Source organism: Micropterus dolomieu, linkage group LG07, assembly GCF_021292245.1.
Source record: "Micropterus dolomieu isolate WLL.071019.BEF.003 ecotype Adirondacks linkage group LG07, ASM2129224v1, whole genome shotgun sequence".
Taxonomy (NCBI): domain Eukaryota; kingdom Metazoa; phylum Chordata; class Actinopteri; order Centrarchiformes; family Centrarchidae; genus Micropterus; species Micropterus dolomieu.
The window spans coordinates 28,859,233-28,877,848 of record NC_060156.1 but is presented as its reverse complement, the minus strand read 5'-3'; the positions used below and the strand labels follow the sequence as shown (position 1 = coordinate 28,877,848).

Genomic DNA, 18,616 nt, shown 5'->3' with positions numbered 1-18,616 from the left:
AATCCAGCTTGGTACAAAAGATGTTTTCCTGGCGGTGCCACACAATGCACTTCCCATCAATACAGAACATGCTGCGTTACCTAGAAGATGAAAAATATAGGCCTTCCCTTTGTGTTTGTCTGGCGGTGAAATCTCACTTTTGATTCTCACAGTTAATCACATTACATAACAGTTGCACAAACCTGAGCCTTTTTGGCTGTCTGGTGCATTTTACTATAATTTAATTTGAGGGAAAAATGAGTCAGAAAAAGTATTTGTTTTTAATGACATCTTTGCAGGTCCAAACGGAACGGCTGCTTCGGCACATCTTTGCTTTGAAGTTTTTCTCTGTAATGTTTTTTTTGGCGGGGGCAGCTTTCAAAATTAAATTTCCTTCATACTGATGATTTATTCTTTGTTCCTTCTTTTTCCAAACACAGACTCTGAAGTCATCTACAGAAACAGCGACGGCCACGTCATCAAGTTCAACATCCTGACAAATGAAACGGAGATTGTCCTGACAAACACAACCTTTGTAAGTAGATATTAGCCTGTCATAGAGTGTATCAAAGTATTAGGATTTAGCATAATATAAATGCTATCATTATGATTGTCATTGCAAACAGTAGTTACCTCTTACTGTCTCTATCGCTTCTTTCTGTCTAATTTCCACTAGATCAATTTCAACGTGGCCAAGTATTCTGTCTCCCCTGATCTGAAATATGTACTCTTCGCTTATGATGTGAAACAGGTAAGTTTCTTAAGGAGACCAGTGCTGTGGATGTTTTTGCAGTGATGAAAGGCAGACATCATTTAAATGTCTCCACTCGTTCCTGCGTATAGATGGAGTGCACTGAAGACCATGAATAAAATGTAACCTAATGATTCTCAAGGAATGTGCTCAGTTGGTTTTCAAGTGGTTTCACTCTGTGTACTTAAGTTGCATGTGTAACACTGTTGTTATGGAATAATTTATTGTAGAGTATACATGAGTCAGAGAGTGTACAGAGAGAGCAGATTCAGATCACTTTCTTGAATAAAAGCAGCAATACCACATTGTAAAAATACTGTATTACAAGTCCATGATTCAAAATGTTAAGTCAAACTACAGAAGTATTAAAAAATGTACTTAAAATGTTTTTAAAGTATCATGCACTCATCATAGTAGTGCTCATCATGCAGAATAAGTAATATTATATTATCGGATCACAATTATTGATGCAAGATTTTAATGAAGCTGTTACAGGTTGCGCTACTCTTAAACACTGTTTATAGATGGGTTCCTGAGCAGCGTCATCATTGAGATGCACATGAGTGAGGGGGTAGAAAACTAACAGAATGATTGACTGATCCAAATGAGGATTCTTTTTGTGCCTTAAACTGCACAAATGAACAAAGTGAAGAAGGTTCAGTGTCCCAAGGATGCCCCCCCACAGTCTCCCAGAGTGCAGAATTAGCCCCAGCGACCTGGTTAGAGCTATGGGTGTTGGTTATGCACGGAACCTGGTGAGGAAGAAACTATTGTTTAAAAGGTAAGATGGCTCACAGTGTCAGTGTGTGTTTAAAGCTGTGGTAGGTAACATTGGAGGTAGAGAGATAGGCCAGCCAGTCATTGGCCATCCTTATTACAGCCACAGATATCTACAATATTTATTTATTTTATTTTTTATGTCAGAGCATTTAATTTATTGATTGCTGCCAGGATGTAAAGAGAATTTCAACAATATTACAAAAAATGCTTCTGAAACAAATTGCCAGCTTTAAGGCTGCTTAATAAAGAGTGCAAACATTTGTCAGGCTCTGTGATCAATGCTTTGGGGATCAGTTTGAAGTGTGTTTCAGTGAGGGATTTGGTGACAGCTGACAGAGGTGACAAACAAATGGCTTTGGATCAAAAGTGCATGTTGTTACAATTATAATTTCTGTGAGAAAAAAAATCAAACAGTCTCTTTTCAGTATTCAGTGTAGCTGGTAAATATTCATGTATTTAAAGTTTGTTCACCACAGTCTGACAAAAACGTAATCTTTCTAATTTTGTATTTACAGGTTTTGCATTAGCATGTATCCAGCCATCATATACAGTAAATAAGAAAATATAGTATACAGTATAAGTTAAAATAACATTGTGCTAATTGAGTGCCTGGCAATCAGACAAATCCAGAGTACATTCCTTGTTGATCGTCTCTACTAAGGCATTTTCAAAATGCCACACAAAATTTTGCCACTAGCCATAGTTTTGTAGTACTCAGGACCGGTCTTGGTCTCGGTCTCGTCTCGTACTCAACCACATTTGTACTCAGTCTTGTCTCGGTCTCGGACATTGAGGACTCGGGATTCTATTTCAAGACCATAACTTTGGGAATATCAATAAATTGCTTTTGTCTATTGTCTGATTTATTTGTTAAAATCCTAACTTTGATTGGATGTAAAACTCATTGCTTCAAATGCAACCAATAACCCTAATTAAAAATGTGTAGTTACCGTTAACGACTGTCACCCCTCCCTTGCGATGGTAAGCTTGGAAAAGGAGTGTTGGATAAAGGTGCTTACGTTGATTTCAACTCTGTTTGTGAGAAATTTGTTAGAAATTTATTTATTTTCAGGATAAAAACCCCTTGAGATGTACCATCTCGTTTTCGAGGGGGTCCTGACCAAAAACACACAATAATATAAAAATACACAATGTATACAGCAAACATCAAACACACAATAGTAAACATTTCATGAATACAAAAAAATAAAAATAATAACACATTCACTCATGTACCTTGCACATGCCACAAACTCTAATAGTAAAACAGTAGAGTATAACACTAAGTAACAATAGTTAACAGGAGCAGTCCGTTGTAAGGTGAATGATAAGAGCATTCTTAAATGAACCTAGATACTTCAAAGATGTCAAGAAAATTGGTAGATTGTTCCAGTCTCTAGGAGCCTTAACCCTAAATGCTTTTTTTCCTATTTCTAGTATAATTTTTGGAACATGAAAAAAAAAGTTTGTTATTGCTTCTAAGATAATAAATATGATTAGAGTTATGCAAAATGAAAAACTCTTGTAAATAAACAGGATATTTAAAATTAATACATTTGAAAAGAAACTGGTACCAGTGTAACTGTCTTCTATTCAAGAGAAAGCCACTGCAGTTGATTGTACATTACACAATGGTGGGTTTGAAAGTCACAATTCAGAATAAATCTGCACAAACTATTAAATTTAACATTAACTTCCATAAGACCAGCTTTTGAAGCATTTTGATACACAATGTCTCCATAATCCTGGCAACAACAACTGAGATACCAGCCTCTTTTTTTACATTCATGATGAAACAGTTCTTTGACCTGTACAAAACCCCAATAGAACAGCCAATCTTATTACATATATTATCAATATGCTTTTTATATGATAATTCAGAGTCAATCCATAGCCCCAGATATTTAACACAATCAACCTTAGTAAGTAGGGCACCATTAGATGTAGAAATTGAAAGACTATTAGTAGCAGATTTAAGCCTTTGTTTTGTTCCAAACAACATGATGTAAGACTTTGAATGGTTAAGAACTAATCTATTTATAGCTAACCAGTTTTGTATCAAATCGAAATCTGACTGTAAAGAAGTAGAGATCTGTAATATATTTGCACTAGAAAAATAGATTACTGTATCATCCGCATATAAATGAATATTCGAAGTTTTACATAATGATGGGAGTTCATTTATAAAAATAGAAATGAGAAGGGGACCCAGTATAGAACCTTGTGGAACCCCTTGCTTGATATTAAGAAGATCAGACTGATGCCCTTCAATAAACATGCACTGCTTCCTATCACCAAGATACGCATGAAACCAAGCCAGTGCATTCTGTGTAAGTCCAATAGTTTGTAATTTATGCAGCAATATATGATGATCCACCAAGTCAAAAGCCTTGGATAAGTCAATAAAAATTGCACCTGTTAATTTGCCTTGGTCAGCGGAAGAGGATATGTCATTAGTAATTTTCAATAGGGCTGTCGTTGTGGAATGATTGGTTCTAAAACCAGATAGAAAAGATGATAGTATGTCATGTTCGGTAAGATAATTGAATAATTGAGTATATATTAGTTTTTCAAAAACTTTTGCCACTGTACAAATGATAGATATAGGTCTATAATTATTAAGGTCAAGAGAATTGCCGCCTTTATGTAAGGGAATCACTTTTGGAAATTTCCAAACATATGGTATTTCACTAGTAGAAAAAAAACGGTTAAATAGGTCTGCTAGAGGGTACATCAATATATGAGCAGCCCATTTAATAAATTTTGCCTCCAGTCCATCCAAACCTGGACCTCTGTTAGACTTTAAATCGGTGATAACAGATAATACTTCAGTTGGTTCAATTTTCCTGAAACTAAAATTATTCATTCTTTGGTGTTGAATATAATCAGAGGCATACTGATCAGATTCACCAAAAGCCAGCGTTGAGCCAACAGAAGTGAAATGTTGGTTAAAAACATCAGCAATATCTAAAGGATCTTTAATGATGCGATCTTTGAACTTTATCTGATGAATTGACTGATTTGTAGATTTATTGAGAAGGTCATTTGCCTTCCTCCAGAACTGTCTTGGATTTTTATAATATTTGGAAAGACTGTCTGCATAATAAGCTGCTTTAGCATTCTTAGTTTTAGTTTTACTTTGATTTCTCAGCTGTCTATAAACCTCCCAATCTAATTGGTCTCTACTTTTTCTAAATTTAGACCAGGCTAAATCACGCTGTCTGAACAGATTTATCAAATCAGAATTAACCCAGGGTAGATGTCTACCTTTAACTTTTATTGTTTTCCAGGGTGCATGTTTGTTACAGATATTTGTAAATTCAGATGACAGATAGTCCCAAACATCCTGCACAGTCGGTATTATTTGAAATCTGTACCAATTCAAACCAATTACATCCTCAATAAAAGAGTCCATATTAATATTTTTGCACTGCTCTAATTTTAGGAGGCAATTTTAGCATTTTAACTTTCCATATACAGTAAATTATTGAGTGATCACTAAAAGAGTCAGATAGTATGCCAGTTTTCAATATCCCCTCAGGATGTGTAGTTAGGATCCAATCTAATAATCTGTGATTGAGAGTTTTATGATTAAGTCTTGTAGGTTCTTTCAATAGCTGAGAAAAATTCTGATTTTCAAGTGCACATCTGTCTTTAGAGGAGAAATTATCCAACCAGTTTTTGTTAAAATTAAAGAATTATCCATTCATTTGACCATTCAATAGAATATATAGTGTCTATGATACAATTAATGGAGTTTGCAGGTGCATTTGGAGGTCTATAAATATCTCCAATCATGATTGATTTATTTTTATTAAGAATAATCTTACAAATAATGCCTCAAAATGCAATGGCTCAATCCTAGGCAAAATATGTTCAGACAACAAAGTATCAGCAACATAAATAGCAACTCCGCCACCTCTGGTACCTCTATCTCTTCTAAAAAGAACATAATTTCATAATGATATTTCCTGATTAGAAATTGATTTGGTTAACCTTGTTTCAGACAGCGTAATTATGTTGGGCTTCTGATCCTCTACCCAAGCTCTGAATATGTCTATTTTTGGAAGCAGGCTCCTAATGCTGACATGCCTTTACAGTTATCCATATTTGTAAGGAATTAAGATCAAGCTCATAAATCATCAAACCCAAATCTGAGCTGACAGTCACCACAACACAATGATTCATAAGGGGGAAAAGGCAAATAAGACACAAAACAAAAGTATTCCCACCAATCATTGTTCACCCTACTACTAAAAATATTCTCACCTCTATTATAAGAAATGTTAAAAATCAACATAAAGAAGAAGAGAGTGGGACAGGAAAAGAGAGATAACAAAAGAGAGAGAGAGAAAAAGAGGGGGGAGAGAGAGAGAGAGCGGGGGAGGGACCACAAGCCATCCATAAAAGCAGAACAGAGCAGAAACGTAGTGCACCTGAGCATTAAGGCTTATTAATATCAATAATCATCATTCAACAAAGCGTGCATGCCAGTAGAGAAATTTTATCCAAAAGAGGGAAAGTGGCAGCTGGTTAACAAACTTTTTACGTCTATCCACAATTTCCTTAGGGAACTGATCGTTCATGCCGAAGTTGGTTCCCTTCAACTCCCTTCCCTTGCTTTTTACTAACTCCTTTTGCTTGGAATGTTCAAATCTAGCGATTATTGGCCTTGAGCCCGTATTGCTTTTCTTCCCCAAGCGATGTATACGGTAAAAAGTTATGTGTTTACTGTGTCAGCAGGCAGTTTTAGTGAATTCAGGAAAAAGTTTTTCAACACATGTTCGGGGTTATTGGGAGTGTTTTCCTTTACTCCAGTGATGATCAGATTTTTGCGCATGCTGTCCTCTGTATGTCGAGGATGTTTTTTTTCAAGATCTTATTTTCCTCCCCGGATAGTTTTCCCATTGTATTTTCTAACTCAGCAACAGTACCTTTCAGTGCGATGTTGTCCTGCAGTAGCTCGTCAATTTGGTTCTGGCTATAAACCAGACTTTAGACCAGACCCTTTATTTCCAGGAGATCTTGTCGCAACAAATCCAGGGTATGTAGTTTTTCATTTATTGACTTGAGGAGTTTCACGTCCACCGTGGCAGTAGTTGCAGAGAGCGATAAAAGGTCATCGGTGTCCGTCCATCTAGATTTCCTCTTTTTGTCCACTGGTTCTTGAGAGTTAGGGTCGGACATTCTGACTAATACGTTATATCGATTGCCAATAAACTGTTCAAGTTTACTCATGCTGTTGCGATGTTCCCTTGCAGTTGCCAGTTTAAAATCAGGTTTCTTGCAAACAAAAGAGTATCATATATAGCCGTAATCTAGCTACAGGGCGCCGCCATGTTTAGAATCATCAAGGTTGATTGATCCTCTCTGTGCAGCCACGCATCGTCACTCAGCAAACCATTGACTAAGGAATGTGATCTCAGTATGTGTGTGTTTTAATGGGAATGAGGATCTTTCAGAAAAATTTGAGAAGTACCGATGATCTCGTTCCACATTTTAGTATGTGTCATGTAATGTGGGGAACTGGTCTTGGTCTTGACTCTGTCTCGCCCTCCCTTGGTCTTGGTCTCGACTTGGTCTCAGCCCCTAGAAGTCTTGGTCTTGTCTCGGTCTTGATAAACTCTGGTCTTGGTCTTAACTTGGTCTCAGTTTGGGCGGTCTTGATTACAACACTACTAGTAAACTAATATCTGTTAAAGTATGTAGAGTACATTGAAGGCAAGAGTGGCCCTACTCTGCTTCTGACTGACTTACCCAGATATTCTTATACTAACCCTAACTAATCTCACACCTCTTGAATAGACCCAACCAATGAAGGCAACGAGTACAAGCCAATCACCGGCAGAGTAAGATCGTGATTTCACCATCTTAGGTAAAAACATTTGGTGTACTTAACCAGGTTTTACTGTTCTGAAAAGGACTCCACAGCCACCTACAGTCCAAGAAGGTGTGTTATTTGAGACCAAGAAGACCTTCAGATTTTGAGAAGGTATACAATGTTGAGCTGAATTTCCATCACTAAGTTCTCTCAACATCTATTGTACTGGGATGTAAGAAATAAAATATCAGGGTTATAAAGACACAACCATGCTGAAATACATATTCAGGGTTGAATAAACATCTACCCCATAGTCCTTTAGTGCTTGATCGATTTTGACGAGGCCCCAGGTCAGGGGTGATTAAAAATCCATTGTGGCCTGCGTGAGAGTGGCAGGTCACATTCATTCACTATTAGAGCAGCAGGGCAGGCTTGAACCATAATTACCAGCTTTCCGTCAGAAAAGAATAGATGCAAAATGAGATATGCAAATCGGATCCTCCACTCTGGAAGGGATCAACTGTGAGGATTAGTGACAAGGCGATTAATCAGAACCTATTTGCATATTTTGCATGAAGGTTTAGACTTATGATTTGAAACAATATGGCCAATAGCCACAGGTCTATTTTTAGCACAAGGTTATGTTGGAGGAAAAATATCATGAAAATTGATGTATTTTTAAATGTCCCTTATTTTTTATAAACTCTTATAGTAAGAAAAACATGTAAAATTAAAATTACAATTACGTTACAGGCTCGATATGTAATTTAACTTGAAAACAGTGGGCTTTAACCAGGGAAGGACATTTGAGATTTGAGACTTGATTGGAGACTTAAGATGCAAAAATGAGGACTTGCAACTTGATTGGGGATTGAATAGGTGGATGTGAGACGTTATTTGGTGAACCATAAATATTGAAACAAGACTAGTCTACAGTCATACTTGCGGCTCAGTGAGGCTGTGCTTAGGCAGTGGTGCTTTAAGCTAAATGCTTATGTCAACATGCTAACGTGCACAATGACAATGTTAACATGCTTCTATCAAGCAGGTATAATGTTTAACATGTTCAACATCTTAGTTTGGCATTTTAGCCTGCTAACATTTTCTTTAAAACACTTAGACCTGAAGTTTCTGAAGACTACAGTACAAGGAATCTGAAATACAAATATCTGATTAAAATTTTGTTTTATATATTCCAACAGCTTGATGTATGTTGCAAAAAAATCTCCTGCTCATAATGGTTCATGTGTCTTGTAACCACGCAGCCAGGACACTGCACTCCACTTCAGAGCTTATCTTGGATCTGGAAGTTGTATACAGCAAAATATGATGTTGTACTATTTAGGATCTGCCTCATAGGATTTGAATTTAAAACATAACTAGTGTCAAAGTCTTATTTCCTCTTCTTCTATTAATCTGTGTCATTTTGACATTTAAAACCAAAGCAATGCGTTTGGGTCAGTGGTTTAGTTCTCAGAACCACTATCATCACGGCAGCGCAGTACACTGTACTGTATAGTGCTGTACTAAATATTGTTTTGACATAAATGTGAATATAAATTGACCAGGCTTCCATAGTCCCTAGTGCTTAATAGTTTGGACATAGAGACACATAGAGACAGAACTAAATCAAACTAAAATAAATTAAACAAACTTTGTACAGACAATGTCTTTTCAGTTCAAGAGTTGCCAGAAGAGTTGCTTTATTTGTATGTTTAGTTTTGAACGTATAAAGCAGTTTCATGCCTAATTTCTAATGATAACAGATGTTTTTCTGAGCTGTTAGCATGCACATTTAAAGATCAGCTCTGTATATGAAAAATACATGTGGCGCAATTAAGTGCCTGAAGTGGTCACCCATCTTCATCATGGAGTGTATTCTTTTAATTTGGTGGGGGAGTCACCGGATATAAAAAGCTCAGGAGCAGTGATGGATAGAAAAACTAGAATGTTCTAAACAATTTAGATTAAGAAAATCGACACAAGTTGGGCTTTTTAACATTAAACATAGATTTTTGCTTTTCACTGTAAATTTAATTTCAGTTTCCATTAATTTATGTGATTTTAGCCTTGTGCTATCATCTGCATGCCAACTGATTTGCAAGTCATTTGTCAAAGACTTAAGACTTGAGTTGGACTTATAGACACCTATGGTTTCTATTATACCAATTCCATTGTACGGGGAAATAGACTCTTACCCATTCATGTATGTAACTATCTCTGCTGTCCACCTGGCAACACTGTGTGAAACAAATCAACAGCCTTGAGCTTGAAACCTGTGTGATAAAGAGTAATACCAGCAATTCTTTTAGGAAAAATAAATTACCTTTCTAATAGATTCATCTCCGGTGCACTGAATGAAATAAAACATTCATTAATGCTTTGTGCCCAATTTCACCACCTTGGTGGAGATGTTACAATGTGACAAAGTCTTGTTTTTTTCCTGTTCACTACATTTTATTGTTTGTTTTGGTTCATATGTTACTGTGTTTTGTTATATTTTTACCAAAGTACATAATGTTCTGTATTTGTCACTACAAAATATTTTTTGTAAGCAGCAATAAAGTCATTGCCTTGTGCTTCAACTGCCAGCTAGAGCAAAGGTAGCCCATATAAAAGCAATGTTTTAATTGTCCATATAGCTTAACTGTTTTTGGTGCAGAGCCAAATCCAGAGTATATGTGTGGCATTGCACAATACAGTATAGCAAGCTTTTGACCATCGCTGTGCAGAAACAGAGCATTGGAACAGTTACAGTCATGTAGGTCCGATGGAAGACAAATGTTTAGGTGATAGAGGATAGAGCGTTATTTTATATTTTTAGTATTGCTAGAAATCAGCTAAAAAGACAAAACTAACGATGTGTTTTCTCACAGTGCTATCTGACTCCCCTGTCTGGCTGTTTAAACTCTAGATTTATTACTTCCTATCTGGGACAGAGGAAGGTTTGAGCTGGGTCAAGTTCTCAATGACCCAGGAAGAACTGCCATGTCAAGCAAGTGAGAGATCACTGAAGGACTTACATAAAATAGTCCAGTCTGGTGGGAACATATGTTTATGCATGTGAATTTGAATAACCTTGAAAATAATAGTTTTAGACTTTATAAAATTACAAAATGTCATACAGTATTAAGTACACTCTCAAGCTCACTCTCTGAAATCAACTTATTATAAAGTACAAAATGGCAGTTTAAAAATAAGTCTGTATATAAATAGTAAACATTTACATGTAAATATAACTGTATATTATATTAAGAGTTTTTGTTTGTGTAAAGTCATTTTAAGGCCCTGAAAACAAGAATCATCAGTCAGAAATCAGCAAGCCACACTGACACGTGGACATTTTTTTTAGCATCCCTGCATCATTGTTTACTGAACAATACAAAAGATTAAGTTGAATTCACATGAAGCAGTGAGACAGAAAAATACAGCCAAAATGAAAGCAGGCAGCGAGGACAGTTCTCATCATGTTGAATAGGGCTGTGACGAGATCTCGTGCTGCAAGATCTCTCGAGATTAAATTGTGACAAGATATCTCGTCAGGTAAAAAGCTGTCTTGCGAGACATTTTTCACATGCTGTCAGTCAAGCCTCACATTAATTTTCTCATGCAGTGAAATACAAATGTATAACTGATAAAATGATAAACTGATATTCCAGCGGAATAATAAGGTAATGCACAGCAGAGTATACGGCAGGATAGACTTCTCATCAATATAAAAATAAAACAAAATTAATTAAAATTTAATAATTTATCATTGAGGTGAACAGGTGCCACATTTAAAGACGTTACTTCCCCAAACAAAGACACAAAGAGGGGAGACTAAATCATGACTCAGCAGGGATGATATTACATGAGAAAAAAGTTGTTCTACAGGAGAAACAGATCTGAAAGCAGCACAGAATGCCTGAGAGCTGCACTGCATTATATTCTGTTGCAGTTGGGCTACAGAGTTTGAATTGTCACCTGCCACCTGAATTTTGTGTTTCTCTTTACATAAATTTAAAAAATCACCATAAACTGGTGTAGAAATATTCATCAGAATGCAGGAAATAAAGTGTTTAATACTCAAACTGTTCATTTAATTCAGCATGAAAGAGTTATTAAAAATAGTGTTAAAATCTCGTATCGATCTCGCGAAACCAATCTCCAATCTCGTCTCGTGGCTTAAGTCGCACCCCTATGTTTGAACATGTTATTTTAAGTATCTTAAACACCTGAACTTTACATGCACCTAAAATAACCAATGACGTCTGTTTCTGAAAGATGAGACCATCATTTTTCAGACTGATGAATATGTTTCCTTCAGAGACACTTGTGTCAAGGAATTGACCATTTATTGCACATAGTTCAATTAAATTAAAATTGTATTGCTCATAAACAAAAATATCATACATACATACACACAAATGCACACATACATCCACATATACAAACAACAGAGCACAGTGTTTGATCAAGCCTAAGATCAGCAGGCAAATGGTTCCATTCCTTAGGTGTATAAATGCTGAATGCAATTTCACCGCAACTTTGAAAATGCCCTAGGCACATGCAGGAGATTTCCACCTTGTGATCGGAGAGATCTGCTGGGATTGTAAACTGATAGCATGTCTGAAATGCACAGTGGAGCCAGACCAGCAAGTGCTTTGTAAACCAAGAGGAGGATTTTTAACAGTTTTCTAAAAACAACAGGGAGCTTGTGAAGGTTTCAGAGGACTGGAGTTATGTGGTACTCGTGCGGTTAGATTTGGTGGAAAGGATTATGTTGGTGTGGTGCAGACAGGTGCAGCAGGAAGTGGCGTTGGCGTGAGTCTATCACCACTAGTGAGAAGTGTAAGCATAATGTCCACACTGTACACCTGCACAGATATGATTGAAGGTTACAATCCATGCAACTGTGAATGAACCAGTTATGGTGAAGCTTACATTAAACAGATGGCGCCAATCAGCCAGTGCAACACTACATGAGTACTCGGCCTGAACTAAGGATTTTTCCAAATTCCAGGAAGTCATGTAGTCTCCTAAATAGTATGTTCATATAAAACTTATTTTTAGTGGCAATTTGTAGGAAACGTAATGTGTAATATTTTTTTAATAAACCCAATGATGAACATTTTTACTGACCAAATGACCATTGCCAATATATATGATTCTGTGTAATATCTGCTTCTGGCAGCTAAAACATGATTAATCCTTAGGTTAAGGTTTAGGCTCAACTCAAAGCACTTAGTTAAGGAGAGTGTTCATGGTTTTGGTCAAATATTGAAAGAGTCAGGATGCAGTGATCTTTCTGTAACATTAAACAGCAATATTTTTTTTTAATAAAAATATATGAAATATCAATTTGTTAGGTGTCTCTGCTACTATTGAACCTAAGGGGAATTATCAGATGCATATGCAGCTTCCCTCGGCTTTACAGAGCTTTCTAGTGAATTTTAGCTCGTTGTTTAGCAACAATAGCTACTGTTTTGGTTCACTCTCTCTCTCTTTCAGGTGTTCTTTTGGCCACAGCAGTCAGCTGTTTTTGAGAAAAGGCCTGCTCAGCAGCAAACAGCAGACAGACAGAGTTAGCGACTAGCTGGTGAACAAAGCATTTAGCAGGTGAATCCAGATATTTCCCTCAAAAGTTGGTTGAGACCAAAACAGAGCACAAATAGAGAGAATATTGAACTTGTATTCATGAGGTGAACACAAATAAATCACTTCCAGTGAATGATAAAGTTGCTCCATAACTCCTGGACGTGGAAATCAGAGATGCTCACAAGTCTTTGAGCTCTAGCTCAAAGACCAAGTCAAGTCTCAAGTCACTCGTGGTTATAATAAATGTTGTATCACCTGCTGCATTCAAACCAGGCTTCTTAGAACACTTCATAGCTATAAGGAATTCTGTAACTGTAACCTGTTTTTTGCTTACAGAGCACAACCATGTAGCCTAATGTACAATGTGTGTACAACTGATGACAGCTTATAAACTCCCGTAAGTCAACACATCCCCCAGACTCTCAAACCCAGTGTAACGTTATAACTAAATAAAACTGTGACATTACATGAGCAACAATAAACCTGTAACCTGTTTGCAGCCAACGTTAATTAACGTCATGGCAGCCAGCGGGACATTAATAGTTATGTTAATCTACCACCACAAGTTTGGCAAGCAAACAAACACTCATCATCTTAATGTCGTGTAAAAATTCAAAACTTGGGCCAGATAAGAAAGCTTGAACTTTTACCAACATTTTTATTATCAACAAAAACAGATTAGAATACAAAAGTTCCACTGGAGTGTGTCAGAGATCGGTGCAAAATAGAGCCCCATTCTGTTACCAGAACAGACACCCGCGTTGACATGAAAACCATGTAACGACTGACTTTCTCATCATCTCTTGGCTCTCTTTCCTACTGCACCTGAATCTGGGAAAAGTCCCTGACTGTGCCTGCTCCTCCTCTCTGTGTCCTCTGCATGCCCTCCGCTTGATCATGCTATTTCTTCCATAACTTTTGACATGACTTTTGTGGAATAAACTGGTGTTGTTTGTGCTCTGTGCTAGAAAGAGGACATTCTTACTGTAATGGACTATATTGATGTATGTTTTGTAATACAATTTTCACAAAACCTGCTTCTATATTTTCCTTTGCAGGTGTTTTTAATGCTGTTTTGCTATCCCACTGTGCTTGCTCACTCACACACATGTGCTACTGTTGAGCCTGGGCAGTTAGATACAGAAAGGAGCACATACACTCAGAACTATAGAGTTTTAACACTGTGATCCTAACTTTACACTATAAAATAACACTTGATGAAATGATGAAAATGTAGACCACCATTGCTCTAGTAATTAATGATAACAATTTAGGCTATAATGCTCTAAAATAATTCACAACAATCTTTTCATAACAAACAACAGTGGGAGTTAACCTCCCGTAGGTCGTAGCTAAAGCATGAAGCAAGCTAACATTAGGTGGCCAATGCAGGTTATTTGCGTTCAGCGCTTCTTTGTTATATGAAGTTTTAAAGCCAAAGTTTATGATCAATGGCACAGCAGCTGCCGCTGTTTATTGTCTTCTCTCACGTGTGGCTGCGTGCAGCTGATACGTAGTTGTGTTATGTAGTCAGGTTTTAGGTAACGCATGCAGGTAAACAACTGCAAGCTCATCAGACGTTTTCCAGATTGTTCACGAGTCCCGCACCTCGTGTCCGAGTCTCGTCTGAAGTCCTTTGAGGACGAGTCTAAAGTCAAGTCTGAAGTCACTGTGTGACTTATGTGCTCAAACTCGAGTCCCCATCTCTGGTGAAAAAGAGCAACTGCTTGCTAACAAGTTTGTTGTTTCAACTTGTTGCAGCCCCCAAGTGGCAAAAAGGGTTATTGCAGGTTTAACTGAAGGCTATACATGTAACAAAAAATAGGATGCACAACAGAAACTTAGAGATCGGAAAGTCTGAAATCTTATCTTATCTCAGTTTAGGATGACATTTAGGATTGTTGGTATTACAAAAAGTAAAAAATCCTATCTCATCTGAGGATAAGAATTTAGCCAAATGTTACAGAAGCATCCGAACTGAAGAATTTCCCAAGTAGACCATATCCTCAATTCAAAATCATTGCCAAAGATGGCAGCTCCACTGTTATTAGGTCTGTACGGAAATTACAATTAAGATGGGGAACAACATGAACACTGAAATATTATGACGACTGAAAGCCTACTCAAACAGTATGGTGACATTTTAAATTCCACAGAACATGTATTAATTGGTATTTACAGACTGCTGCCTAGCTAGCCAGCAACAAAACAGACAAGAGTGCGCTGTTGTCAAGGACACAGACTTTGAACCTTAGGACAAGCAGTGAGAAAATGTTTCTGTGCCCCAGGTCTCTAGTGTCAAAGCCCTGTGCTTTGTTCAACATATTCTAGTTTGGAATCCGCACGTTGTTGTTTTCAAGTATTGTTGTGCATGTGCTGATGTGCATGAGATCAGATAAATGTTTAACATATAAATGTGAATCCTTTGGTCCGTCCGGTGCCAAAAACTATTCATAATACGGCGTCAGCAGTATGAGGCCATGTCCAATCATTGTGTTACAGGACTGCAGTTCTGGGTACATTCCTTATCTCTATAAAGGAACGCCAGTTTTGTTTTTAAGTCACTTCAATAATAAGCCCACTAAAGTAATTTTTATCATATGCATTTTTTGCCATGTTTGCAGGCCTCGAGCAGGGTTTTTATGTGGGTTTGTTGTAATCCAAGGCTTTGATCTATGAATTGTACCATGAAGTCTGTGCTTGCAGTTAATCGCAACCTGTAATGAATGATGAAAAGAATAACAAAGACCTTGGTCTACTCTAAAATGAGTAAACGAGTCTCCCGCTAATCACATACTTTGATCCCATGCAGGCTTTGAACTGAGAAGTTCTATATACTGCAGTCTTTGTACGTGGGGTTCTTAAGCTACACTGGTTAAAGCTGGTTATATGGATCTGATCTTATGTGAGTGAAGGAGTCTCCTGTTAAAAGGTCTTGGAGAAAGCTCTTTTAGCTTCACCTCTTGGTCGGATTACATACTGTTATCTGACTACATCTGTATCTGGGAGTGATTAAACTTGATAAAACCTCATAATCTCTGGGATTCTTGTTTGTCACTGCTGACAACAGCCTTGTGTTTTTTTATAGCCTTGTAGATATCTTGTAATGCTCTTGTCAGTGCAAATCCTTGCAGCCCTATGACTTCTTCCCATGCATTTGATATTTTTATATATATCTATCTCTCATAGGCACATTATAGCTGTTCCTTTTCCACTGAAGCTTAAAAAACAACAAAAATGAAAATAGTTTATTAGCTTTAGACTATAAAGGCACAAAAGTGTGTGGGTTTGAATTTGACTGATGACTCGCTGATTCAAAGTGACAGCCTCCATTGTTTGCATGTCAAGGCATGAATGGATTGCATTTGTTCTGTGTTTTTGTAAGATTTCTGCTTGTTTTGGGCTGTCAGTACAAAAGCTGAAAGGCCATTTTCCTACAGCTTTGTCTTGAGAATGTTCTGAATAATGCAGATAGAGTTGTCTTAAAAATAATTTATTCCATATATCAGATGAGTACACATTCCAGTGTCCTACGTTGAGCCTGAGTTGTTGATCAAAGAACAAATGAGCGCTTGCCGAAACAAAGGAAAAATAAGAGACAGAAACTAGCTCTGCTGTCTCAGTTGAGCCCACCTGGTATTTTAGAAATACAACAAAATATCCTGCTGATCTACAATTCTATGGTGAAAAAACAGCACCTGCGTCATGTGTTCTGTTTGTCTGTAAATAAATGAATCTGTTTGGATGGTGGCTGCTGCAGTAAGTGGTGATACCTACTATTATATATCAACATTTCTCCAGTCATGCCAACAAGAACAGTACGCCTTTGTGATTTTGTTGTTAAAACACCGTACCTGGATGTTGTTTAGTGTAGCCTGGCCATAAAATAATGCAGACTATTGTAAGACATATAAACAAATGTAGTTAGGAGAGCAGCACGAGTAAAGTCAACACAGCAGGCAACATTACAAATCACATGGAAATAAAACATACATCAGGCTGAATGGGCACTATGACAAAATATACTGTGGGATGACAGAAATGCACCTGTCAGAGATTATTCATAAAGAGGCATCTATCTCTTAAATCAGACTCAATATATGTACAAATATGTATTATTTTTAATGTATTTTTTTACGTAACAGCTCTGTAGTGTGTGCAGGGTTCTGCAAAATATTTTCCAGAGGATGTGCAAAAGTTTACAGTTTGAGTTTAAAGAATATTGGTATTATATACAAGACAGTAGTCCAGAAGATGTGTGCTAATGTAACCAGTGAGTCAGGTGTGTAGACTTTACATTAATGTAACATGTAGTAGGGAGTTAGGAAGGTACAGAGTCAGTGTCCGAGGGGCTCCTGGGCCTTGAAACTGTTCTTGTGGCGTGAGGTCTTTCTGAAATCCACTTCCGGCTCTCTTTAGAGCATTGAGCTCCAAGTTTTTCTGACTGCACCGGGTCAACACAAGGTCAATCTCCCACCTGTTGGCGGGCTCATCCCCGCCAGAGATGAGCCCAATGAGGGTGGTATCTGTGAACTTTAGGAGATTGACGGACTGTTGGTTGGAGCTTGACAGACTGTGCAGCTGTTGGTGTACAGGGAGAAGAGCAGAGGGGAAAGGACACAGCCTTGAGGGGAACCGGTGCTGATAGTCTGAGAGTTGAAAACATGTTTTCCCAGCCTCACATGCTGCCTCCTGTCAGACAGGAAGTCTGAGATCCACCTGCAGGTGGAGTTATTTAAGTGTGTGTGTGTGTGTGTGTGTGTGTGTGTGTGTGTGTGTGTGTGTGTGTGTGTGTGTGTGTATTCATACATATACACACTATATGCTTATTGTAGTTGCAGGACAGCCTTAACTGAATATTGAATATTGTATTTGAATATACATTTTTATTTAGCTTTCCATCAGCTTCTCACTTGAGTGGCACAGAAACAGAAAATCGCAATTTGGAAAAAAAGTTAGAACCTGAGATGCTACCACCTCAGCTATGAGATACCTGTCAATCAAGTGCCTTAAAGACTGGTTATGATAACTTTGTACTCATCAAAGTAATTGCTGATTTCTCTAAAAGCAGGAAATCACTAAAATGGATCAGTTGGCAGTCAGACAGGTTGTTAGAGAACTGACAGTTTAGTCGGATTAGTTTGCACCATATATGGAGCTAAAGTCTGTAAAAGTCTCTCATTGCAGAGAAAAACTGAGTGTAACTACAGTAAGTGCAGTAGGTTAAAGCAGGAAGACGGTCTGTAAACTGTGAGCAACATTTGCAGCAGAAAGTCTGTGTACTAATACTATAGTTTATCTTTGTTTTCTCTTCAAAAGGAACTGGGCTGAAGAGGTTTGTTTATGACGTGTCTTAATGCCTGATCGCTCGCGTTTCTTGGAGGCCCTTTTCTTGCGATGTCTGCGCATTCTGAGATCGTCTCGGGTAACGTATGTAACCCTGGTTCCCCGAGAAGGGGAACGAGAGACTGCGTCGGTTACGACACTATGGGAACGCCTCTAGGCGAAGCAGGTCTGAACGTGAATGAAATCACTCCAATCCTATTGGCCTGTTGCTAGAACGGTAAGGTGTGACGGAATAACCGGAGGAGTATAAAGCACACCTGTACACACTCATCATTAGCTTAAACTATGAAGCAGGCGCTTCAGGCGGGGAGAGAGGTGCGGCGGACCGACGCAGTCTCTCGTTCCCCTTCTCGGGGAAC

General features: G+C 37.7%; 1 protein-coding gene across 4 annotated transcripts in view; it reads left to right on the top strand.

The window, feature by feature from the left end:
• LOC123974193 (inactive dipeptidyl peptidase 10-like) overlaps positions 1-18,616 on the top strand; it is a 220,028-nt gene that overhangs the window by 158,330 nt on the left and 43,082 nt on the right. For all 4 annotated transcript variants that reach the window (XM_046054725.1, XM_046054726.1, XM_046054727.1 and 1 more), the window contains 2 exons: positions 420-514; positions 656-730. In XM_046054725.1, coding sequence (XP_045910681.1) covers positions 420-514; positions 656-730 — 170 coding nt within the window. The remainder of the gene's footprint in view (positions 1-419; positions 515-655; positions 731-18,616) is intronic.